The sequence below is a fragment of the Pan paniscus genome, chromosome 11 (genome assembly GCF_029289425.2).
Source record: "Pan paniscus chromosome 11, NHGRI_mPanPan1-v2.0_pri, whole genome shotgun sequence".
Classification (NCBI taxonomy): Eukaryota; Metazoa; Chordata; class Mammalia; order Primates; family Hominidae; genus Pan; species Pan paniscus.
Genome location: NC_073260.2, coordinates 9,835,750 through 9,861,827, shown reverse-complemented (window position 1 = coordinate 9,861,827; position 26,078 = coordinate 9,835,750). Strand labels below are relative to the sequence as shown.

Here is a 26,078-nt window from a genome sequence, read left to right as displayed (position 1 = left end):
GCGGTAATTAAAATGCAGGGACGCAGCAGGATGGATGCGGCTGCCTCCGGAGCGCGGGGGAGCGCGGAGTCTTTGCAGGCGGGTGAAGCCCGCTCCTCGCCGGCGAAAAGCGGGGCCGGGCTCCGGGGCCTGGGTCCGGGGCGGGCGGGAGTGGGGACATTTTTCGTGGTCCCGAGCGTCCCGTCCCGGCGTCCCCGCCCCCGCCCCCGCCCCGCGGCCGCCTCTCCACCCCCTGCCCCGGGCCGCCCGCCAGGCCGCCGTTTCCCGGAGCCGGCCCCCTCCCGCCCTCGCGGCCGGCTGATGTCATCTGCACACAACTTTCCGCTTCCCGGCCCGTCTCGGGGCCCTGAGTCATCGCCGCCCCCGGCCCCGACGCTGGCCTGCGGCGTCTGTTTGTGCAGAGCCAGGCCCCGCCGGCCGGGCTTGACGTCAGGCTGGCAGGGCCTGGAACGGCCCCGCGTCGCGGCCCCCTGGGGGCAGGACGACACCGCTGGGGGCCGAGGGCAGGGCACGCCTTCGGAATCCGGCTTCGAAGCCGGCCGCCTGACCTGGGGCAAGTGCTTTCAACTCTCTGAACTTCGGTTTCCTCATCTGCCAGTTGGCAGACGCTCAGCAAATCTTCCTAGACTCACAGGGCGAATTGTACAGTTGGGTAAATCGAGGCCCAGAGATGGCAAAAGGACCGTCCAAGGTCGTACAGCCACCCGGAATTACAATTCCTTTCTGCCGGGTCACACGCTGTCATCCACGTGTTACCTAAGAGAGCTTTCCAGCCTGTGCTAAGAAAACTGCCCCACATCATCTGCAGTAGGACGGGGGAGTTGGAGCCCTGGTCAGGCCACTCTGCTACTGACCACAGTTTTCTCATCTCTAAAAAGGCGCAGTAACAATATAATTACCGTATGCAGTCCCCCAGGATACAGGGTCAAAGGAGAGCACAACCATCTCAGTTGGAAGCCCATGGGGCAGGTGAGTCACTGTTGTCACTACTGGGGTCAATTTTTTTTTTTTTCTTTTTGAGACGGAGTCTCGCTCTTTCCCCAGGCTGGAGTGCAGTGGCGCGATCTCGGCTCACTGCAAGCTCCGCCTACCGGGTTCACGCCATTCTCCTGCCTCAGCCTCCCGAGTAGCTCGGACTACAGGCACCCGCAGCCACACCCGGCTAATTATTTGTATTTTCAGTAGGGACGGGGTTTCACCGTGTTAGCCAGAATGGTCTCATCTCCTGACCTCATGATCCACCCGCCTCGGCCTCCCAAAGTGCTGGGATTACAGGCGTGAGCCACCGCGCCTGGCTACTGGGGTCACTATTGAAGTTGGCTAATGTCACTGTTGAAGTCAAGTGAGAGGGCCCTCTTGGAGCCAGACCACCTAGGTTCAAATTCTGGCTCCTGCTTCCGGCTCCTTTCCTCTGTCCCCCTTCTCCCCTCGGTGCCCTCCAACCAGTGGGCCTGGGAAAATGTGTTCATGCTGGAAATGCCTGCCCAGCCCTTGCCCAGTCACACAGAGCAAGTGCCCCAGAAATGTCCTGAACCTCAGTTTACTGAGGGGAAACTAAGAACCTTCTGGCTACAGCTCTTGGGCTGAGCAGGGATTAGGCTCGCGTCTGCGATCCCAGGCCCTGCGGCCTCCCAGAGGCTTGGTTGAGAGCTCTGGCTCTCACTCCCCCACCTCCACCCAGCACCTGCCCCGGTCCAGGCTCACCCCCTACCCCTCCACCTGGTCAGTGGTGGCTCGGCCTCCTCTCAGCCCCTCCACCCCTCCTGGCTGTACACACCCTCAAGCTAATGGAACTCAAACTGGTGGAGGAAGGCCTGCCCTGTCCCTCCCAGCCCCTGCCTCTCCCTCCCTACTCCCAGCCTCACTGGACCACTTTCAAGTCCTCCAGTGCTCCAGGCTCCATCTTCATGCCTCCAGGCCTTTGCACGTGCTGGTCCCTCTCCCATTTTCCTGGTTAACTCCTCCACCTCCATCCGAGTTAGGATCTTCCCCTGGAGAGTGTCCCAGTTAGCACCACCCCACAACACACACACACACCGACATACACTCCCCACATCACAGGGACCACATCCCACACAGGCACAGACACACTGCATGACACAGATCACAGGCACAAAGGTGCATGCCCTAGCGTGCATGCGTGCACACATACACACTCCCACTCCATATGCCAATACACTTATCCCCCCACTCCCACATCACACAGACGGTTCCACACACTCCTCACACGCTCTGGCCACACAGTAAACACACACAGACCATAGAGCTCATGTCTAGGCTGCCCTGGTGCCCTCCTCTGGGCTCATGCCCCCAGCCTCAGCATTTACCCCCCATTGAGGGCAGGGACCCATCCAGCTCCGTTTTCCTCCATTTCAGCTCAGGGCCCTGCACCAAGTCTCTCCCAGTTATTGCTTGGACCCGGACTCTTCCCACAGTCACCACTGTCACAGTCCCACCTCCTTCAAGGTCTCAAACACCCCTCCCCTGTTTCTGGCAGGAGCCGTCCTCACTCCCTCTGTTGCCTCTCCAGACCCAGACTTCACCCTCAGGTCACCCTCACCTGGACTTTGGGGTGCCCCACACCCCGCCCCAGGCCCTGGCCTCTGGAATATTTGGAAACTTGAACTGGGCCAGAGGCTTAAGCTCACATCTGTCTGGAGCCTCAACTTTCTCCTCTGTAAAATGGGCTAACACTGAAAGAACCTTGCAGAATCTCAGCAACGTCACAGTGGACATTGTTAGCACAGCCAGCGGGCTCCTGCTGGGCTGAGTTTGTGGGTAATCCAAGCCTCGGCAGGTACAGTTCCTCCCTCAGGTGAGTGTTCCACCCCCAAGTGAGCATCCTGCTGCCCTTCCTGCAAATCAGGCCCCTGGGACACTTAGTGCTGAGCCTTGGGGGTGGGGTATTTGATCGGGGTTCCTGACAAGTGGCTGGGTTGTCTGTTCCCTCTCTTCAGAGGGAGCCTCCATGGGTGGCCTGGGCTCACATCGGCTCCTCCAGTCCAGCAGAGCACCCCCCTGGCTGCCCAGCTTGTTGAGAGAACTTGCTGAGCAGGACAGTGAGCCCTTCCTGGTGGGGAACCGGAATCAGGAGAAGACAGAGGGGAGGTGGCAGGCCCCAGGATGGAGGGAGGGCAGCTGAGCTGCCTGCCCTCATCCTCCCTGCCCTTCAGGTATTAGGGCCCTTCCCATGGCCCAGTAGGAACCCAGCGGCTCACCTGAGCCCGGACTAAGGATGGGGCATTTTACCCCATATGCAGAGATGAGAAACAGAGGCCCAAGGAGGGAAGGGACTGAACACAGGGTGGAACAGCCCTGGGCTGCGCCTGTGTTTCCATCCGCCTTCCTCCTGCCTGTGCTCGAGTCACGTGCTGGTGTGCAGGGAACAGGAAGACAGCCGCTGCCCTCACAGGCTCAGGGTCTAGCAGAGTCCACAGTGACCACAGGCGAATAAACAAAGGCAGTGAGACAGAGGTGGGCAAGGAGAGGTGCTGGGATGGGGAGCAAGGGGGTACCCATGCTCATGGGTATGAACACATGGACCCATATAACCATATGTATGTCCCAGAGTTTCTTCCAGAACTTTTTTTTTTTTTTCAAGACAGAGTCTTGTTCTGTAGCCCAAGCTGGAGTGCAGTGGCACGATCTCGGCTCATTGCAACCTCCACCTCCTCGGTTCAAGCGATTCTCCTGCCTAAGCCTCCCGAGTAGCTGGGATTACAGGCGCCCTCCACCATGCCCGGCTAATTTTTGTATTTTTAGTAGAGACAGGGTTTCACCATGTTGGCCAGGCTGGTGTCGAACTCCCGACCTCAGGTGATCCGCCCGCCTCGGCCTCCCACAGTGCTGAGATTACAGGGGTGAGCCACTGCACCTGACCCCTTCTAGAACTTCTCTATCAGTTCACTCTCACATCTACACTGAACACCTTTGCCCAAGGCTGGGGGCAGAGTGGTTAAAAGCCAAATCTAGACTCCTTCTTGCTGTGTGACCTCGGCCAGGTCGCTGTCCCCCACTGTGCCTCCCCATCATGTCCTCCTCTAAAAAATGGATGCATAGCCCTCAGGGCTGTTGTTGAAGGGTCCCTGAGATGACTGTGGAGCTCTTGGTGTGGGGACCCAAGCTCAACCCTGCCCCAAGTACTTGGCCCCCCTAAACTTCTAGCCTCCGGTCTCTGCCTGAACCCCAGCACCTGGCAGTTCAGCTCAGTTCATTTACGTAGCCCAGCCTGGGTTCCTGTGAGATGAAGGCCGGTCACGATGACAAGACTGCTGGGGACGACTGGGTCCCTGGCCAGGTACTCAGGTCTACAGCCTAACACACGGTGAGCTGTTTCCCAGCCACCCAACTCTTGGGCATCCCTGCAGGACCTCCACGGGGAGTCCTTGGCTCCCTGAAGGATGGATCATCAGAGGAGCTGCCAGGCTGCCAGAGCAGGAAGGGACCTCAGGGATCACCACTGTGGCCAACCCCCAACTGCACACACAGAAAAGCTGCAGCTCAGAGCCGGGCGTGGTGGCTCACACCTGTAATCCCAGCACTTTGGGAGGCCAAGGCAGGCAGATCACCTGAGGTTGGGAGTTCGAGACCAGCCTGGCCAACATGCAGAAACCTTGTCTCTGCTAAAAAATACAAAATTAGCCAGGCGTGTTGGCGCATGCCTGTAATCCCAGCTACTCAGGAGGCTGAGGCAGGAGAATCGCTTGAACCCGGGAGGCAGAGGTTGTGGTGAGCCGAGATCACGCTATTGCACTCCAGCCTTGGCAAAAAGAGCGAAACTCCGTCCCAAAAAAAAAAAAAAAAAAACAAAGCTGCAGCTCAGAGAAGTGGAGACACTGGCCCAGGGACCCACAGCAAGGCCTTAGCCCAGCTGGGGCTAGATGGCAAGAGGTGGTTCAGCATTGGAGCTCCATTGCCTGGGTTCAAATCGGGGTCTGTCACTGGCCAGCTGTGAGCCTAAGTCTCTGAACTTCTCTGTGCCTTAGTGTCCTCATTCTGTAGAGTGGAGATAGTAATCATTCCTATTTCAAAGATTGTTGTGAGAAATAAGTGAACTAATACATGTCATATGCTTAAAAGCAGGGCCCAGGACACAGTGAGCATACAATAGACATTAGCTGCTGTGGTGTCTTGATTTCAAGCCCAGTGCAGTTGCATCTGACTTACGAAACTTCAGTGACACCTGCTCTGTGCCAGACACTGAAGATGGAGCAGTGAACAGCACTGACCCAGCCTGTCCTCCTGTTGCCTGCAGGCCAGGTAGGAAACACACTGGAAACTGATAACTCCATGTGCTCATCGCCATGTGGTTTCTGCTGGTCTGGGGAGCCGGGGACAAAGAGCAGAAAACATGGTTCCAGGTAGAGGGGGGTAGCGCACATGAAGACCGTGAGGCAGAAAGCACACAAAACTGAATTGGAGAGAAGGCCCAAATGGCTAGAGCTCAGAACCCGAGGAGAGGAGAGGGGAGGAAAGGAGAGACCTCCAGAGCCTGGGGATGATATGTAGAGAGCCCGGGAACCAGCGATGGTTAGAGAGGGAAGGAAGCCTGCAGCCTTTCATTTTAGAAAGATCTGGCTGGCTGAGCTGAGGAGGGCAGATAGGAGGTTAGGGTGGCGGAGGGGGGTTGGGGGGGCAGGCAGAGAGTAGGGGCTAGGAGCCCAGGGAGCAGGCGGGAGATGGAGCAGCCGGATAAGGGGGATAAGGGTGGGGGGCAGTGGGGACAGGGTAAAGGGAGCTGACTCATTGAGGTGGGAAGCTCCCCAGGGTCGGCATTTGGTTGGGGCATGGGGAATCTGGCTGGGGCGGGGGTACATGGCTGGAGGTGATGGTTAGGAGCAAGCTCAAGGATGGAGGGAGACCCCGTGTCCAGCTCTGGCCACCCCAGCTGCCGCAGCACCCTGGGGCCCTCAGCCCACAGACTTGAGCCCTGTGCATTAGAGGGCAGCGCTCCTGGACCAGGGAGACATTTCCAGCTGGAGCCATGGGCCCCTTGACCATGATCTGGCACCTGGGGCCCTGGAGTTCCCTGTTCAATGGCCCCGGCCTGCGTCCTGGGTGCATCCTCCTGAGGGTTGTCTGAGCCACCTGTTTGGGCACCCCTAAACCCCAGGAGTGACCAGGAGGTGGCTGTTGGCAGGGGGTGTGGACAGAACACGTGCTTACAGCCTGGAGTGCCTACACCTGAGCATGCACAGCCCCTCAGGGAAAAGGACAAAACCTGGGGCAAAAAGAAAAGAAGAGGCGAGTGTGAAGCCAGAGGCCAGAGGCTGAGAGGCGGGCTCCCCCACCCGCTACAGCTCCTCCTGTGGTCTCCAAGGAGCCTGAGAATTCTAAACACAAACCCAGCCTTCCAGGTGTGTTTGTCCTTATGAAGGTGTATTTGTCAAGGAAGGAGGACAGAACTTTTTTTTTTTTTTTGAGACGGAGTTTCGCTTTTGTTGCCCAGGCTGGAGTGCAGTGGTGTGATCTCGGCTCACTGCAACCTCCACCTCCCTGGTTCAAGCAATTCTCCTGCCTCAGCCTCCCGAGTAGCTGGGATTACAGGCATGCGCCACCATGCCTGGCTAATTTTATATTTTTAGTAGAGACGTGGTTTCTCCATGTTGGTCAGGTTAGTCTCCAACTCCCGACCTCAGGTGATCTGCCCGCCTCAGCCTCCCAAAGTGCTGGGATTACAGGCGTGAGCCACCGCACCCGGCAACAGAACATATTTTATTTAGCAGTTTGTTAGCTTGATTTATAACTTGTAAATACCTAGACATGAGGTATGTGGGTCTCGGCTTGCACTCCTGCCCCAGGCTGACCCCTGGTGCTGCCCAGAGAGAAGCCGCCTCCCTGGGCTGACCCCTAACCAGCAGGCTGACCCCCAGGGGATCCTGCAGGCTTCTTCAGAGCTTCCTACTCCATGCACCCTCGCTGGGCTCAGTCCAGCCCCCTGCCTTTGTCTGAGGGTCCTCCTGCCTCCCTGTTTGAGGATTCAACTCCAGCCCCTCCCTGCCCTCACCCTTCTTCCTGTCCCTTGTCCATGGAGATCCTGGGCTCTGGTTTTATTTGGCCACAGTGGCATGTGTCACGAGCTGACCAGCTGGGTATGAGTCCTGTCCCTCCTTCCGGAGAGACGGAATGCTCCTAGAAGCAGCGCCTCCCAGCAGAAGCAGAATCTTGCCCTGGGGAGGAGTACAGCTCAGAACCCGCAGACTCGGGGTCAAATCCCAGCTCTGTGACTTTCTTGATGCGTGACCTTGGGAGGCAGCTTTGCTGCCCTGAGCCCTGTTTCCTCCCCGGAAAACCCATAATAATAACTGTACCTCTTCCAGTGAGGAGACAAGGTGGAATAGAACGCAGAGCCCACGTGTGCCTGGCACGTGGCAAGTACACCGGGAAGGAATTGGGAAGGGCAGGAGTTACATCATTCACCTGTTTACAGCTGAGCAAACTAGCGGAGGCTCAGCGAGGTGAAGCCAGTCCCCCAAGGTCACACAGCCGGCCGGCCGGCCGCAGGACAGGGGCCGAAGACGTAGTTGTCTGACCTGTGCTCTAACCACTGTGCTCTCCGGCCTCAAGCCGGCTCCCACACTACCCTTCCCTGTTCTCCGTGGCCCTCCAGCGCCTGAAAGCCGCTTGGGGGCCGCGGAGGCAGGTGGCATGGCCAGGGCAGAGTCCGCGGGGCGGAAAGGGTTAACGGGCTCCGCCGCATTGGGCCGTCCTTCAAGGGGGGGAGCCAGCCAATGAGCGCGCGCCGCGATGAGGTAATGCCGGGACCACGCGGAGTGGGCGGGGCTGACGGGGACCCCGCAGAGCTCAGCGCTTCTTCTCTCCCCACCTACCCCTCACCTTTGACCTTGATGTACACCCCCCCTCCCCCAACCTTACCCCTGCAGAGGCGCCCGAACTGAAAGTCTCGGCTGCAGGGCCGCGGGCCTCCCTTAGTCTGGGACAGGAACTGAGAGACGTCCCGGCCTCAGTCACACCCTCTGGGCCTCAGTTTCCCTTTCTGCAAGAAGCAGAGTGGGTGATCGCTAAAGACCCTACCAGCTGTGGACGTCCTTGGATCCCAGGACAGTTTTCAGCCCTTCCCTGCCCTTGGCCCGAACTTTAACGGTCCCAGCCCCGGCTTCCCCTCAGGCGGTGCCCAGTGCCAGGACCTAGGAGTCCCTCGGGCCACGGGGAGAGAGCCTCACCGGCCCAGCCACGCCCTCCATGTGACCCCGACCCATCCCTTGGGTGTCGCACCTGGCGCGCCCACCGGTGCCACTAAGCTCTGCTAGCTGCACCAGCAGCAGGACCTGCCGGCGTGGCGGTCAGAAGTCAACATTCATCCCACCGCCAGGAAAAATCGAGGGCCTACCGCCTGCCGCTCAGGGCCTCGTCCTGAGCCGTGTCCCGGGGCCGCCCGCGCCCGCCACCCCTCCCCCCGGGCCTGCAGGGAGCCCGTCCGCCCCTTTCGCGCAGTCCGGGCACGAAGTGGTTAACGCCTTTCCAGCCGAGCTGGCACCGCGCGGCCGGGCTTATTAGTCAGCTCGCGGGGAGGCGGCGAGGGGAGGGGAGGGGCTCTAGTGGAGAACCGCAGAAAGCTATTCTCAGGGGCTCCCGAGTGTGGGGAGGGCGGCTCAGCAGGAGCTGCTGCTTCCCAGAAAGTTGATTATTTTTAACCCAGGAAGAAGAAAGGAAGGAGGCGAGGGAGAAGGACTCAGAGAAAAGAGGAGAGGAAAAGAGAGGAGAGGAGAGGAGAGAAGTGGGGGCGGGGGAGGTCCGGGAAGGGGAATGGGGAGAGGGGAGGGAACGCGAAAGAGAGCAGGAGAGGAGGGGAGAAGGAGGGGAGGCAGCAGGGTGATGGAGGGAGAGGGAAAGGCAGAGCCCAGTTGGAGCTGGAGAAGCCAGCTGGCAGGGCCTGGGGAGGAGGAATGGATGCGGAGCGGGCACTGCCACCTCTCCCGTACCCCAGGGGCTCTGTGGGGCTCCATCCTGGCCTCCTGGTGCCCCAGCTGAGAGCAGCCCCCCAGCATCATCAACCTAGGCCCGGGCGGGGGCGGCGGGGGGGGCGGTGGGGCGGGGCACTGGGCTTGGAGGAGTGGAAGGCGCAAGGCAGCCGCAGCCCTGTTCTGGGGGCTCTCCAGCCAATATGTCCTTGCCCTTTGGTGGCCACTGGGACACAGGGCTTGGGAGCCCTAGGGGAGGGGCAAGGAGGCCTCCCCTGATACTCCAGGGTCTCTCCAGGGAGGGCTTCCTGGAGGAGAGGGTGGGAGGGACTGGGGCTCCCTTTTTCCTGCCTCTTGGTGGAGCCAGGCTGAAAACCAAACCCAGAGAGGGCCCCAGGAGGGTGCTGGGGACACAGTGACAAACAAGACAGCCACAGCCAGGCCCACACAGGGCAGTCCTACAGCAGAGACGGTAGCTGCACAAATCATGATGAATAAGGCATTAAAGAATGACAAGGGGGTAGCGGGCAGGGAGCACCGGTCCCCTGGGCCTGGCCTCTGCAGAGGTCGCAGAAGACCTCCCTGAAGAGGGTGCCTGAGGACCAGGGTGGCTGACGAGGGGAGGAGAGACTGGTGGAGGCAAGAGGGACAGGGGTGGTCTGGATGGGGACCCCCAGCCACAGACCTAAGAGCTTGAGAGGAGATCACTATGGCCAGTGGCAGGGAGGGGGCCATTTGGCCTGAGACCAGCCCTTGTCTTGTGGTGGCTGGAAGCTTAGGAAAGGTTTTATAGAGAAAAGAGACTAGATTGCCAAAGCTTACTCAGAATGGTAGGGACAAGAGTGGACACAGAAGCCGGTTGGGAGTGTGGCACTGAGATCCAGTGGAGATGGTGGCAGCTGGCTGAGACAGTGTGGGAGGTACAGGGGACAGGGCATGGTGTGGCATGGTGTGAGGGTGAAGGAGGCGAAGGAGGGGCTGGGGAGGCTCCTTGGGCCCTGGCATGTACAGTGGGTGGACGCTGGTGCTGTCCCCGAGGCAGAGGACAGCATGGGGGAGCAGGTTCATGGGAGGCCAGGCATTTGTTTTGAGACATGGTGGGGGCAGCCAGGAACGGTGTGCCAGGGGGAGGAACAGCTTGAGCGAAGGTGCAGAGAGGAGACAGGCAAAGAGAACCACATGTGACATGGTGGGACATGCCGGAATCTTCCAGAGAGGTGGGCCTCTGATGCAAGCAGACGGGTCTGCCCTGGATCTGCAGGCAGTGGACAGCTATGGGCGTGTGGGAGCGGGAGAGGGGAAGGGAGCTTCCAGCTCTAGACACAGTGAGGGTGCCCAGCAGCCAGGGACCCAGGCTGGTGGTGGGGGAGTGTCACTGGGGCAGGTGTCAGGGCCTTAGCTCTGGGACAGCATGTGTGTGTGTTAGAATGACTGTAAAAGTATGAGAGGGAGTGCGAGAGTGTGTGTGTATGAGTGTGTATATGAATGTGAGTGTGTGTGTATTTGTGTGTGTATATGTGAGTGTGTGAGTGTATATGTGTGAGTGTGAGTGTATATGTGTGTGTGTGAATGTGTGTGTGAGAGTGTATGTGAGTGTGCGTGTGTGAGTGTATAAGTGAGTGTGAGTGTGTGTGAGACTGTCCCTTGCACTAAGTGCCCTGCCCTCCACTTGAGGCACAACCCATGGGACACCTCCAACCTCTCCAGGACCAGGGAATGACCCAGCCAGGCCAGACTAGGAAATGATGGACGGAGGAGGGCCTGGGCTGCTCCTCTGAAAATCCACCCCCAGCCCTGGTCACTCTGGAACCCCGGAGCAGCATCTGAGCCCCTCCTCAAGGAGCCCAGTGGCTGGAGGGCAGCGTCCAGGGCCACCTGCCTACCTCTTACTCAGGACCTGGTCTGTCCTCTCCCAGGATGGAGCTTGGGGTTCCTGAGCTTGGAGCTGCCTGTAATACCAGGCCCAGTGGCTCAGCCAAGGTCAGGTTCCAGACAGTGGCTGGGGTAGTGGCAGGAGAATGAAAGTCTAGACAATCACAGAGACTCTAGGAGGCCCAGAGAAAGTGGAAGCCAGAGAGGAACCCAAAGTCCCAGAAACTGCAAAGAATGCCAGGGAGAGGAGGAGAGAGAAAAAGGCCACGTAGCAGCCCTGAGCCGGAGAGCATGTGCCACATTTTCTCTGTCTGTGGGTCTGTTGAGTTTGGCCCAAATGGCTCTGAGCTGACTCTGCAGCCACAAAAACTTAGGGCCTTGGAGGTCCCATCCAACGCATGAAGGACTCTCCCTGGGATGGAAGCAAAGAGGGAAAAAGGATTACAGGCACATGCCTATAATCCCAGCTACTTGGGAGGCTGAGGCAGGAGAATCACTTTAACCTGGAAGGCAGAGGTTGCGGTGAGCTGAGATCACGCCATTGCACTCAATCCACCACACCCGGCCAATTTTGTATTTTTGGTAGAGACTTGGTTTCTCCATGTTGGTCAGGCTGGTCTCGAACTCCCGACCTTAGGTGATTCGCCTGCCTCAGCCTCCCAAAGTGCTGGGATTACAGGCATGAGCCACCGCACCCAGCCGATTTTTTGTATTTTTATTAGAGACAGGGTTTCGCTGTGTTGTCCAGGCTGGTCTCAAACTCCTGACATCAGGTGATCCACCCGTCTCAGCCTTCCAAAGTACTGGGATTGCAGGCATGAGCCACCGCGCCTGGCCCAGGCAGTGTTCTTTTTCCTATTTTGCAGATGAGAAGACCAAGGCTGAGAGAAATCTGTAGTCGGCCCAGAGCTATATATACAGCAGGAAGCTGGGGGAATTGCGATTCAAACTTTCAGGCCTGCTGTCTCCCTGGGAATTCTGTTCTCACTGCCTCCATATAAAGAAATACACGTGCAGGAGGCAGCCCAGAGCACCCTCCTCTCCCTCCCAAAAACCCACACAGTGATCCTGGCCAGGCCCCCTGGGCCCAGGAGGAGCCGTGTCCCCATTAGGCATCTCTGAGCTGTGCTTTCACATTGGGGTCCCCCCCACCAGGGCTGGTGGAACACAAAGGGGGGTGGCCAAGGCAGAGAAAGAGCCCGACAGGCCAGGAGCCGGCTTTTCTCCCTGCTTTCTTCCTCCCTTGCTTCTTTGTTAAGCTCCCTTTCAGCTGAACCGGCAGAGCCTGGGTGTTCCGAGCTGACAATAATTGCTGCGTCTAGACAGTGTCTGGTATGAGGCCTCCCTCTCCGCGCCTCGCCGGCCTCCCCGAGGCTCGTATTCCCAGCCCCGCTGGCCCCTGCTCTGCGCCCTCTGTTTCCCACACCCCTGCCCCTATTTGGCTGCCCAGGGTGCCCTGTCCTGCCTCCCTGCTGCTCTAGGCCTCCCTCGAATTTTCAATCCTTGCATCTCTTCCTCCCTCCCCAGCCGCACCCCAGGCGCTGGCCCCATTCCCTCCCACGGCCTGAAATTCAGCGAACAAAGGTGGTTTTGCATCTGGCTGTGGCTGGGAGACCTTCGAAGGAGACTGAGCCAGGCAAACCCTCCCCTCCTGGCTCTTGGCCCCCTTGGAGCCAGAGACTCACATTGCTGGCTTCTGAGCTGAGCTGGGAAGTTCTGGGATTGATGCTTGAAACACCCTTAAGGCTCCTTCCCTCGTCTTCCTATCTGGCCTGGATGGGAACCCAGAGAAATCAACGCAGGAAAGACTTAGGATAGATACAAGGAAGAACTTCCTGGTGACTCTGACTGGCAGACATGAATGGGATGGTTTCAAGAGCTTCAGGGGACAGGAATTCAGTCTTCACAAGGTCTAAGAGTTCCTCCTGCCAGGCTCAGATCTGCAGCTCTGGAAGATTCCCCAGAAGCCAGAGTCTCCTCACTGGTATCAGATGCTCAGGGTGACCCCGAGATAATAACAACCACAGCCAGCATTTGCCCGGCCCTTGCACCAAGTGCTGTGCAAACTCTGCATGCATATCAATTGTTATAATCCTCTCCAGGGCCCTGAGAAACAGAGAAAATGAGCTTATGATTAGTTCCATTTTACAGATGAGGAAACTGAGGCACAGAGGGGTTAAGTAACTGCCCAAAGTCACCCAGCCAGGAGAGGAGAAGCCAAGATTTGAAGCCACAGAGGTTGGCTCCAGAGCCCCAATAACGACCAATGATAGGAACACGAAATGCTTAAAATCATCTACCCGGGACTGGGATGAGCCCTTGGGGTCTGGTGTTTCCTTTGCATCTCACAGGCTGTTAAGATCCAGGGTTATGCCCACTATCTAGATGAAAAGAGAAGAGCTTGGGGCTGCAGGCTGTGACCAGATGGTGACCTAACTCCATGTCAGAAAGGCCGAGCCATCCAGGCTACTGGGCTGCAAGTAAAAGGCTCACTGTGGAGCGGGAGCTCAATACATGTGCGGGACCATTTCCCACTCCTTCCTTCTGGGCTTTCTTGGGCACCTCCTGCCTTGATCAAGCTGGGGGAGACAGAGGCCAATGTGTGGCTCTGTCCTCAGGAGACCATGGCCTAGAGGAGACTGGCAAAGCAGCCAGCTTCAATCTGGAGGAGGAATTGTGATGATGCAAGGGATATGGGACCTCTGGGAGCCAACAGGAGGGACCCTAAATCCAAGAAGGCTTCCTGGAGGAGGTGGAATCAACATGGCTTCCTGACAGATGAGTAAAAGGCGGGCCAAGAGGGGAGGGAAAAGTGCTCCAGGAAGAGGAAATCTACACATAAGAAGGTCTCAAAGTGGGAGAACAGGGTAATCTAGAAGAACTAGAGAAACTTAAGCAGCTGTGTCAGGTCAAACAGTGGGTGGGAATCACGAGGCTGGAGCCCAGCTGATCAGGAAGGCCGTTGAGTGCCAGGTTGAGAGCTGGGACTTATCCCCAGGCAGGGAGGCCTATTGGGAGACTGCTCCGAGAGTCCAGGCAAGTGGGGCTGTGTTGACTGTGAGGATGTGGAATGGAGTGGGGCTGGAGGACTGGAGAGGCCCTCAAGAGTTGTAGAAAGAGGGTCTCCTCTGATGTGGAGCTGGCCTGCAAGTGTGATGCTGTTCCAGACAGAGAGAACAGCATGGACAAAGGCTTTCTTTTTTTTTTTTTTTTTTCAGACGGAGTCTCACTCTGTCACCAGGCTGGAGTACAGTGGTGTGATCTCGGCTCACTGCAACCTCCGCCTCCCAGGTTCAAGCGATTCTCCTGCCTCAGCCTCCCAAGTAGCTGAGATTACAGACGTGTGTCACCATGCCCTGTTAATTTTTGTTTGTTTGTTTTGTTTTTTGTTTTGTTTTGTTTTTTGTTTTTTTTTTGAGACGGAGTCTTGCTCTGTCGCCCAGGCTGGAGTGCAGTGGCCCCGATCTCGGCTCACCGCAAGCTCCGCCTCGCGGGTTCATGCCATTCTCCGGCCTCAGCCTCCCGAGTAGCTGGGACTACAGGCATCCGCCACCACACCCAGCTAATTTTTTGTATTTTTTTTAGTAGAGACGGGGTTTCACTGTGTTAGCCAGGATGGTCTCGATCTCCTGACCTCGTGATCCACCCAAGGCCTCGGCCTCCCAAAGTGCTGGGATTACAGGCATGAGCCACCGTGCCCGGTCAATTTTTATATTTTTTGTAGAGACAGGGTTTCACCATGTTGGCCAGGCTGGTGTCGAACTCCCGACCTCAGGTGATTGTCGGCCTTGGCCTCCCAAAGTGCTGGGATTACAGGCGTGAGCCACCGCGCCCAGCCGGTGGGCAGCCAGTTGTGTTCCGGGAGGAGGAGGACACCCTGGAAAGACAGTGGGGCCAGACACTGAACTGCCTTTGGAAGCAAGTAGGAGCAACAGCGAAGGTTTGCTGGCTCAGGTAGGAGGATTAATTGGAACGATTAAGCTGGCAGCTCTGTAAGACTGATTAGAGGGGCAAACTTGGAGGCAGGAAGGCTGGGAGGAGACCACTGCTGAGTGATTTTTCTTCCCCCACAGGTTCCCAGTCCCTGATTTCTGGCCACTCCGCCTTTCTGTGAGTCATTTTGTTTTTGTTTTTCAGAAGCAAGTTCTCGCTGTGTTACCCGGGCTGGAGTGCAGTGGCTACTTACAGGCATGATCATAGCATACTGCAGCCTCGAACTCCTGGACTAAAGCAGTTCTCCTGCCTCAGCCTCCAGAGCAGCTGGGACTGCAGACACGCACCACAGAGCCCAGCCTGAGTCATTTTGATTCTGTAACTGGCTTCCTCTCGGCGGGCAGGCTCACACCCTCCACCCCCAGCTGGAGATGGAAGGAGGATGCTCACCATCCATTCCTCATGCAGGCCATCGATGGAAATGTCAGACAGTGCGAGTCCATGCCTGAACACTTCTGGGGTCCGCTCTGGGACTGACACTGGCAGATCCATCGGTAAGCTCCCGCCTGCCACCTCTGGGCCTGCATTGCGGTGATAGGGCCAAGGGCCTGGGCCTTCAATTCTCCAGACTTGCCAAAATGCTCAGCGCAGGCCTCGTCGGCAACTGCAGACAAGCAGAGGCAGCACCTGGGCTCTGCCTGTGCCTGGCACAGTGAAGCGAGGGTGGGGGCAGGAATGAGGGTCCTCTCCATGCAAGGGGGGAAGATAGAAGAACAAAATTTCACCCTAATGTAGTGTCTTTAGACCGTGCAATGTTGTGCTCCTGTTAGTCTGATATCAGGGGCTTGCAGCCTGGCAAAGGAAAAAAAACAGGCTGAGGCACGTGATAGAAGACAGGCAGGGATGCCACAATCATAACCATGGCAAAGACCAGGATCAGAAAGGCCCACCATCTCTGACCCCAAATCCCTGGGCAGATGGTTCCAGAACTCAGAATTTTCCCAGTTGTAGAAAGATGGGGCCAGGTGCAGTGGCTCATGCCTGTAATCCCAGCATTTTGGGAGTACGAGGTGGGCGGATCACCTGAGGTCAGGAGTTCGAGACCAGCCTGGCCAACATGGTGAAACCCTGTCTCTACTAAAAAAAAAAAAAAAAAAAAAAAAAAAAAAAATTAGCCGGGCGTGGCGATGCATGCCTGTAATCCCAGCTACTCGGGAGGCTGAGCCAGGAGAATTGCTTGAACCCGGGAGGTGGAGGTTGCAGTGAGCCAAGATCGCACCGCTACACTCCAGTCCGGGCGACAGAGCAAGAGTCCATCCCCCACCACCAAAAAAAAAAAAAAAGAAAGAAAGATGATGTGATACATATCACATATTTCCTAACACCCCCAACCAAACACATTTATGCATATGCCGCAAAGCAGACGAGGAAAGATTCTAAATAGGCTCTGAATCTCAGTTTTCTCATCTCTACAATGGGGCAGTGATGGCATGCACCTCCCAGGGCTGTTCTGAGAATCTGATGCCTCCCATTGCACTGGTGAGCCTGGCACAGGCACAGGTCCCACCCCAGGCCCTTTGAACTGGCTGTTCCTTTGGCCTGGAACATTCCTCCCCAGATACCTCCTGAGAGGGCTCCCTCACTTCCTTCAAGGCACTGCTCAAATGCTACCTGTTCACAGAGGCTTTCCCTGACCACCCCGTCCCTTTCCTCTTCCTGCATAGCCTCTGTCACCTGACATTTTATGTCATAAATTACTCATTTATTAATTTCCTGCTCTCCCACAGTGGCACCCGAGCTCTGTGAGGGCAAGACTTTGTTCGGTTGTGGGCTATGCCCCCAACCCCTCGGACAGTGCCTGCACAGGTGGACGTTTTTGTTGGATGAAGGATTTTCTGTTAAATGTGTCTGGCACACACAGAAAAACAAAGCCCAGCAGGTACGATGGTGATTATTATTGTTACTGGTGGTGCTCTATTATTGTTATTAGTGTCTGTTGAAAAAGACCCTGAGCTATACCAGCCCTTGGTTCTCCAGCCTGTGAAATGGGCATCCTGGGCACTGAGGCACTAGCCTTGGGAAGCTGATAGGGGGTCCCTGCAGGAGAGACAAAGAACACTGCCCACCCCCCCGGGGAGCCTGCGCCCCTCACCGGAAAGAGAAGCAGGGGGGAGCAGAGGGAGCTTGCAGCCCCACACGCAGGGCTGCCAGAAGGCCATACATAATTCATTGCCAAATGGGGCTGCGGGCGGCTCTCCGCGGCGTGCGCTGGGGGCTCACTCTGCGCCTGGCACTTCGCTGACTGCGCCTCACACGTTGCCTCATTGCATCTTCATGGATTTGCAGGGTGTGACCCTTCCCCCTGTTTTACCCAGGGGGATCCTGAGGCTCAGAGGATGGGGCCACCGTGCTAGTCACAGGCTCTCTGTGGCCAAGCTGGGCCTCGGGTCAGCAGATTTGGCCCCCAGCGGCCCCCATTCACTGCCTCTCTGCTGAGGGAAAAGACGGGCCTGGGGAGCGGGTGGGAGGCACAAAGGAGACCCCGCTCTGAGACAGGCTGCAGAAGAGGGAGCTGGGTCTCAGCAGGGCTGGGGAAGGCTCTGGCCCCAGCCCTCCGCCCAACCCCCTGCCCTCCTCTCCTGGAGGAGATGCTCCCCAAATTAGCCATCATGAGCACTGGCTCTGGGGGTTGGGCGCTGGGGAGCAGTTTGCTCAGCTGTAAAATGGGAATAACAGAAGCCGTCCCTGGGACTATGAGATCAAGGTGCTCAAGAAAAGTGGTGTCTGCTGAGGGGAAAAGCCAGTCCCAAAAGGTTGCATACTCTCATTCTGTTTATTTGTTTTTGTTTTTGAGACAGGGTCTCGCCCTGTCACCCAGGCTGGAGTACAGTGGCGCAATATGGGCTCACTGCAACCTCCACCTCCTGGGCTCAAGTGATTCTCCCATCTCAGACCCTCAAGGAGCTGGGGCTACAGGCACGTGCCACCGTGTCTGGCTAATTTTTGTATTTTTTGTAGAGACAGGGTTTCACCATGTTGCCCAGGCTGGTCTCAAACTCCTGAGCTCAGGTGATCCGCCTGCCTTGGCCTGCGATAAAATTGCACAGAAGTGAATACACACACGTGAGGATACGGAAAACCGGGGAAACCTGAGCAAGAGCAGTCAGACCCCGGCTGTGATGGCGCCCAGTAGTTCTGCGAGATGTTACCATTGGGGAAACTGAGTGAAGGCAGGTACCTGGGATCCCTCTGTTTTCTTTTTTGTTGTTGTTGTTGTTTTGAGATGAAGTTTCCCTCTTGTTGCCCAGGCTGGGTGATCCACTTGCCTCGGCCTCCCAAAGTGCTGGGATTACAGGCGTGAGCCACTGTGCCCAGCCTCTCTGTTTTATTTCTTCTTCTTCTTTTTTTTGGAGACGCTCTGTCCCCCAGGCTGGAGTGCAGTGGCACGATATTGGCTCACTGCAAGCTCTGCCTCCTGGGTTCACACCATTCTCCTGCCTCAGCCACCCGAGTAGCTGGGACTACAGGCGCCTGCCACCACGCCCGTCTAATTTTTTGTATTTTTAGTAGAGGCGGGGCTTCACCGTGTTAGCCAGGATGGTCTCGATCTCCTGACCTCGTCATCCGCCCGTCTCGGCCTCCCATAGTGCTGGGATTACAGGCGTGAGCCACCACGTCCGGCCTTTGCTCTTATTTCTTATAACTGTACAGGAATCTACAATGATTGTAACAAAAATTTCAATTAAGGCCACTCTAGGCACATGGCCTGTGGGGTAGCCCTGCTCAACAAGAAGCCGTCAAAAAAATGTTTTTTAATTAAAAAATTTTTTCAATTAAAAAGCGTTATCTTCCTCTGCCCGGAAAGGGTTAAGTGAGTCACTGCAGTTAGCTCCCCTTCCCCCACAACCACCTAGACCAGGCCAGGGACCAGCGGGCAATTGCCTGGCAGCTGGAGTTTTCCTCCACTGTGGACTGTACTTCTTGCATCACTCTGAATGTCTCCAGTCTTTATTCCAGAATGTTCTGGTCCTCTCCCACTTTTCCAAGGACAGGAATTCCCTAGTGGGGCTCCAGTAGAGGCTCTGGAGGAGAACAAGAAAGGCCCTTGTCATCCATTGGCCTCAGGCTGGGAAATCTCGGTTCCAGTCCCAGCCCAGCCTCAATATTAGGTTGTCAGTCTGGAGTCTGAGAGCCATGCCCCCACCCCCTTAGTCCTTCACCTCCAGGAGAGTTGGGGATACTGGAAAGAATGTTGAGTGTCAGAGCCCCTCTCAGTGGCTCACGCCTGAAATCCCAGCCCTTTGGGAGGCTGAGGCAGGTGGATTGCTTGAGGCCAAGAGTTCAAGACCAGCCTGGCCAACGCGACGAAACCCTGACTCTACTAAAAATACAAAAATTAGCTGGGCGTGGTGGCACACACCTGTAATCCCAGCAGCTCGGGAGGCTGAGGCAGGAGAATTGTTTGAACCTGAGAGGTGGAGGTTGCAGTGAGCTGAGATCACAACACTGCACTCAAAAAGTAGTTAATTAATTTAGTTTAATTAAAAAAGAATATTGAATGTCAGGCAATCTGGGTAGAACCCGTTGTGTTTCTACAGGATAGAATCTGCTGTGTTCTCTCGGAACTTCCAGATCACCTTCACAGTATGACTCTAGACAATCCCTGTCCACTCTTCAGTTTTAGATGCCCCATTCGAAGAATGAAAGAATTGTCCTAGATGATCCTTTAGGGTCTTCCAGGCTGATGACAAGGGGGACCTGGCCTCTCTGCTGCTGGCCAAAGAGGACTTTACTTCCCATTCCGTGTGATTGAACAAGAATTGCTGGGCTCCAGTCCTGCCTTTGGCCCTTCCCTACGTGTGACCTTGGGCCCTCTTTGCCTTTCAGAATCAATACAGTGAGAGGTTTAACACAAGCTCAGGTTAGTAAGTCATTCAACAAACATTTACTGAGCGCTTATCAAATACTGCATGCTGGAGTGGACACTGGAGAAAAAGGTGAGGAGAAGGCCGGGCGCAGTGGCTCGTGACTATAATTCCAGCACTTTGAGGGGCAGAGGCAGGTGGATTACCTGAGGTCAGGAGTTTGACACCAGACTGGCCAACATGGCAAAACCCCGTCTCTACTAAAAATACAAATATTAGCCAGGCATGGTGGTGCATATCTGTAGTCCCAGCTACTCAGGAGGCTGAGCAGGAGAATCACTTGAACTCGGGAGGTGGAGCGTGCAGTGGGCCGAGATTGCACCTCTGCACTCCAGCCTGGGCAACATAGTGAGACTCTGTCTCAAATAAATAAATAAAGTGAGGAGAAAAAAATACCATCTCTGTCTTCACAGAACTTATAGTTTGGGAGGGGAGAATCCCACAAGTAAATTAAAAATCTCAGCTGAGATGATGCAAAGAAGCAAAGGCCGGACGTGGTGGCTCACGCCTGTCATCCCAGCACTTTGGGAGGCCGAGACGGGCAGATCACGAGGTCAGGAGATTGAGACCATCCTGGCTAACACGGTGAAACCCCATCTCTACTAAAAATACAAAAAAATTAGCTGGGCGTGGTGGCGGGCGTCTGTAGTTCCAGCTACTCGGGAGGCTGAGGCAGGAGGATGGCATGAACCCAGGAGCACAGGTTGCAGTGAGCCGAGATGGTGCCACTGCACTCCAGCCTGGGCGACAGAGCAAGACTGTGTCTCAAAAAAAAAAAAAAAAAAGAAGAAGCAAAGTGCCCAGCTGGGATGGTGGTTTCAGAGGCCACAGTGGGAGCTTCCCAGAGAAGGAATGATTGAGCTAAGTCTAAGCAAAAGGGGTGGTCAGGGCAGCAGCTGCTCCAAAACAGGGGCTGGGGGCTTATGTGGAGAGAGAAGACATGGAGAGACCATGCCCAGAAGGAGGCGGCGGCTTCAGTGAACAGTGCAGGGGAGCAGATCCGAGGAGGCCGCCTACCAGGGGAAGGAGTCTCATCTCCATCCTAGACAAAAAAAGGATCTTTTGAGATGCATTAAGCAGGGGAGTCACAGATTGGATTTGTGTTTTGAGAATCTCCTGCTTACCTAGAGAAGAAGGGCATCTCCTGGGCCCTCACTGTTGCCTTAAATGATTTTTATTGTGTATTACTTAAACATGTGCAAGCATAAAATGAGATATAAACTCCTTGTAGCTCTTATACAAGCATCAGACCAAGACAAATTGACCCATCACGTACAAAATCGATTCAAATCAGATTAATTTTATGTGACATGTTATTATGCCTTTTGTCTGAAACCCTGCCACCACCCACAGTGCAATTATGGCCCAACCACTGTGGTGTTCTGAATTTGTGGGACAGAGAAGATTGGGCTTTGAAACACGTGCATGCATGCATTTGCGTGTGCACACACACACACACACATCCCAAATGATTTTTTCCCACTACATATGAAGAACTCCTACAAACCAAAAAGAAAAAGGCAGACAATTCAAGAGAAAAATGGGGAAGGGCTTGCATTAAAGTACTTCATAACAAGAGTACTTAGGAGGCCAATAAATACACGAAAAGCTGCTAGCTTCATGACTCATGGGGGTGGCTTGGTCAGTTCAGGATACTGTAACAAAATACCTTAGACTGGGAAATTTATAAACAACGGAATTTATTGCTCACAGTTCTGGAGGCTGGGAAGTCCAAGATCAAGGCAGCAGTAGATCCGGTGCCTGAGCCTGTTCCCTGCTTCAAACATGGCACCTTCTTGCTGCATCCTCACATGGTGGAAGGGGGAAGACAGTCCTCTGGCACCTCTTTTATAAGGGCAGTTATCCAATTCACAAGGATAGAGCCCTCATGACCTAATCACCTTTCAAAGATCCCCATCTTCTAACACCTTCTAACACCATCACCTTGGTGATTAGGTTTTTTGTTTTGTTTTGTTTTGTTTTTTTGAGATGGACTCTCACTCTGTTGCCTAGGCTGGAGCGGTGGCATAATCTTGGTTCACTGCAACCTCTGCCTCCCGGGCTCAAGTGATTATCCTGTCTCAGCCTCCCAAGTGGCTGGGATTACAGGCGTGTGCCACCATGCCCGGCTAATTTTCATATTTTTAGTAGAGACAGGGTTTCACCATGTTGGTCAGGCTGGTCTCGAACTCCTGACCTCATGATCCGCCCACTTCGGCCTCCCAAAGTGCTGGGATTACAGGCATGAGCCACTGCACCCAGCCGATTAAGTCTTAACGTATGAGTTTTTGGGAGAAACTCAAACATTCGGACAATAGCAAGGAGAATACAAAACCACAGTGAGCTACCACTTCAGACACCAGAGAAGTTTAAGTGAAAAAGACTGGCAATACCAAGTGTTGATGAGGATATGGAGCAACCAGAACTCTCAGACATTGCTGATGGGAATCTAAATTAGTATAACCACCACGAAAGCATCCGTAAGGTTTAATTGTGTTGAACACACCCTGCCCTCTGACCCAGCATTTCCACTCCTGGGCATACAGGCAAAAGAAATGCATCCACGTGTTCATCAAAAGATGTAACCTGTGCCAAGTGAGGTGGTTCATGCCTGTAATCCCAGCACATTGGGAGGCCAAGGAGGGAGGATTGCTTGAGCCCAGAAGTTCGAGAGCAGCCTAGGCAACAAGGCAAAACCTCGTCTCTACTAAAAAGTAGCTAGGCATGATGGTATATGCCTGTAGTCCCAGCTACTCAGGAGGCCAAGGCATGCAGATTGATTGAACCCGGAAGGTGGAGGCTACAGTGAATTGTGATCTCGCCACTGCACTCCAGCCTGGGTGACAGAGCAAGATCTTATCTCAGTTAAAAAAAAAAGAAGAAGAAAGAAAGACATAACCTGGAATATTCACACCAACACTATTCAGGACAGCCCTAAACTGGAAAGAATCTGAATATCCTCCGGCTTTAGAACAGATAGAGAAATTATAGACTATTCATTCATACAGGGGATGACTGATCAGCTTTAAGAATAAACAAACCGTACACAACAATATAGATGAATCTACAACCTTAATGTGCAAAATAGTTCACATATATAAAGGACAAAAACAGGCAAAACTACTCCATGGTGTTAGAAGTAGGGGTAGAGGTTACCCTCATGCGGCAGGAGGGTTAGTGATAGGGGATTTGGAAGAGGAGGAGCCCAATGGACTGAACAGCTGAGCTGGAAACAGCAATTTGTTCCTTAAAGTTCTGAACCCAACTGTTATCCAGCATGGAGTCTGTCTGGAGAGGCCAGATGTGGGGCCTCTCACAGGGGAATGAGAAGTGCCTCTCAGGGTCCCACCCATGATCCCCCTTTCCTTGCCCACACAACCACCAACTGGCAAGTAGTAACCCAGGACCTGTAGCCCCCACTGGGTTGACACAGAGCATAATGCAAGCTTTTCCTGCTCCAGGTCCTGGACACCGCTTTGCCCTTTGCCCCACACGTACAGCCCCCTGACCAAAAGCTGGGTACTCTGGCTTGACTAGAGGGAGCTAGACTCCAGGAATAAGTAAGGTGCTGGGCTTCCACGCTAGAGAACAAGAGCTTCTCTGGGGAAAGGGGCTTCCCATGAAGCCCTGGGGCACTGGGAGATTAATGGGAAGACCTCTGGCCTCAGCTTCCAGGGAAGGGGAGGGTGTGGGCCAACATGCGGTGGCTACACTGGCCACAAGCTGATGACCCCAGCCAGCCTCAGGATGTCTCAGCTCTAGGCATGGTTTTTCGTTTTGTTTTGTCTTGTTTTGTTTTTGAGATGGAACCTCGCTCTGTCGCCTAGGCTGGAGTGAAGTGGCACCATCTCGTCTCCCTGCAACCTCCACCTCCTGGGTTCAAGCGATTCTCCTGCCTCAGCCTCCTGAGTAGCTGAGATTACATGTGCATGCCACCTTGCCCAGCTAATTTTTGTGTTTTTAGTAGAGATAGGGTTTCATCATGTTAGCCAGGCTGGTCTCGAACTCCTGACCTCAAGTGATCTGCCTGCCTCAGCCTCCCAAAGTGCAGGGATTACAGGCATGAGCCACCATGCCTGGCATAGGCATGGTTTTGACAATCTGTCTCTTTGTGCCCTGGCTCCTTCTCCAACTCCTCTTTGGAGGAGGCACAGGAGGAGGGGTCATTTCACTGTTCCTGAAAAGTAGACATATAACCTACATGCAACTGCCAGGTGATAAGGGCCCCATCTGTCTGGCATGACGTTGGAGGTCCACAAAGGCTGATTAGATGAATGCTCAGCTCTGGGCTGTACGCTGTGTGGGTGGCTAACTGGGGCCTCCCCACAGAGCTCACAGACAGGCGTGAAGGAAAGCAGGACTCTTATTAGAATATGTTCAGAGTTTTCACTGAAGAAGCCTCCAGTGTGGGCCAGGCACTGTGCTCAGTGCTTTGATTCACAGTCTCATTTAATTCTCACCATTTACAGACAAGAATTCAGCTAAGATCCTTTTCAATCAAGTCTGGCAATATCTGCCTTTCAATGGCAGTGCCTAGTCCTTTCATATGTAATATACTTATCATTATGGGTGGGTTTAAGTTTTATCATCTTGCTATTTGTTATCTATTTGTCCCCCCTCTTTTGTTCCTCCTTTACTGCCTTCTATTTGGTTGAGACTTAATAAAATATTTTATTCCATCTTCTCTACTTACTTTTTAGCTATGCCTCTTTATATTTTTGGTTGCTGGAGTGTTACAATATGCATTCTTCAATATCCAGTCTACTGTCCAATAATATTACACCACTTCATGTATAACGTAAGAACTTTACAAAAATATAATGCCAGGGCTGGGCGCAGTGGCTCACGCCTGTAATCCCAGCACTTTGGGAGGTCGAGGCGGGCAGCTCACCTGAGGTCAGGAGTTCGAGACCAGCCTGACCAACATGGAGGAACCCCATCTCTACTAAAAATACAAAATTAGCCGGGCATGGTGGCTCATGCCTGTAATCCCAGCTACTCAGGAGGCTGAGGCAGGAGAGTTGCTGGAACCGGGGAGGTGGAGGTTGCAATGAGCCAAGATTGCGCCGTTGCACCCCACACTGGGCAACAAGAGCAAAACTCCGTCTCAATAAATAAATAAATAAATAAACAAATTATATATATATATATATATATATATATATATATATATATATATATATATGTAATGCCATCACATCTTCTCCGGCCTTTGGTGTTCTTGTGGTCATATACTTTATTTTTGTATGTCTTATAGATCCCAGAATGCATTGTTATTTTTACTTTAAAAGGTGGATTAATTTTTAAAGAATTTAAGAAAAGAAAAACAGTCTTTGGACTGCTGGCCACAAATTCTCTGTTTTATTTATCCCCAAATGGTTTTATTTTTCCATTTTGAGAGAGATTTTCACTGATACCATTCGGAGTTAACAGATTTATTCTTTCATCACTTTTCAGATGCCGTTCCATTGTTTGCTGACTTGCATTGATTCTATGAGAAGTCTGCAGTCTTTTGCAGCATTGTTTTCCTATGTATAATTGTCTCCTCCCACCCCACTCACCCCAGCTGCTTTCCACATTCTCTCTCTTTGATTTTCAGCAGTCTGCCCATGATGTGCCTAAATAGGACTTTCTTTGCATTCATCTTGGCTGGGGCTCACTGAACTTTCTGAATCTGTAGATTAATTTTCTTTTTTCCATAAACCTTGGAATATTTTCAGCATAATTTTTTTTCTGTCTTCTTCTCTCTCTTTTCTCCTCTGAAATGCCAATTAAATATATGTTAGACTGCTTTATCCTGCCCCACAACTTACCGAGGCGAAATTTTTCAATCACTTCTCTTTGTGCTTCTGATGGCACTGGTGGCCCATCTGGAGTGGCCGCTGCCATCATACCAGCTGCAGGGGGAGGTGCAGCCAGGGCTGCACATTCCATGGAGCCAGCAGGAACTGCAGACAGGTGGGAGCCCCACCTCTTCTGAGCTAGTGGGGCAGGAGCTCCCTGGATGCAGCCGCAGCCACCCAAGTTATGCCTGTGGACCTGGGCCTCCCACTGCATGAAGCAGGCAGAAGCCCCACCCCACTAGGCACAGCTGCCACCCAAGTTGTGGCTGCAGACCCAGGGCTCCCTGGGCTCCTGCTAGGGGCAGGAGCAGGCAGAAGCCCTGCCCTTCCAGGCGCAGCTGCAGCCACCCACATTACAGCTGCAGACCAAAGCCTCCCAATCCATGGAGCAGGCAGAAGCCTTGTGCACCCTACTCTGCCCCGTGCAGCTGCAGGGCCCAAACATGAGCAGGTCTGTGCTGACACGCCAGCCCCCAGCCACTTCGGCCCCCTCCAGACTTTGGGCACCAACAAGCACAGGAGGGAAGCTGATGGGGGCTGAGGGCAGCTCAGCACTGGCCTGCAGGTGCCCCTTGGCACCTACA

General features: G+C 54.5%; 1 protein-coding gene and 1 long non-coding RNA gene across 6 annotated transcripts; both read left to right on the top strand.

The window, feature by feature from the left end:
* The first annotated feature begins 361 nt into the window (after window positions 1-361).
* LOC100986134 (uncharacterized) lies at window positions 362-25,916 on the top strand. Of its 5 annotated transcripts, XR_010108999.1 has the most exons (5): window positions 362-969; window positions 5,083-5,259; window positions 14,012-14,747; window positions 14,931-15,280; window positions 16,514-24,341. It is a non-coding gene; the product is annotated as an uncharacterized LOC100986134 (long non-coding RNA). The 5 variants fall into 5 exon arrangements; XR_010109001.1 differs by lacking the exons at window positions 362-969; window positions 5,083-5,259 and adding exons at window positions 9,851-10,138; window positions 25,109-25,916 and having other exon boundaries at window positions 14,931-16,665; XR_010109002.1 differs by lacking the exons at window positions 362-969; window positions 5,083-5,259 and adding an exon at window positions 9,851-10,138 and having other exon boundaries at window positions 14,931-16,665; window positions 17,751-24,341.
* Window positions 2,168-2,902, top strand: LOC100986692 (uncharacterized). The gene has a single exon (XM_003822360.5). The coding sequence runs from the start codon at window positions 2,168-2,170 to the stop codon at window positions 2,768-2,770; it is 603 nt and encodes a 200-aa protein (XP_003822408.1). The 3' UTR covers window positions 2,771-2,902.
* Window positions 25,917-26,078: the final 162 nt, after the last annotated feature.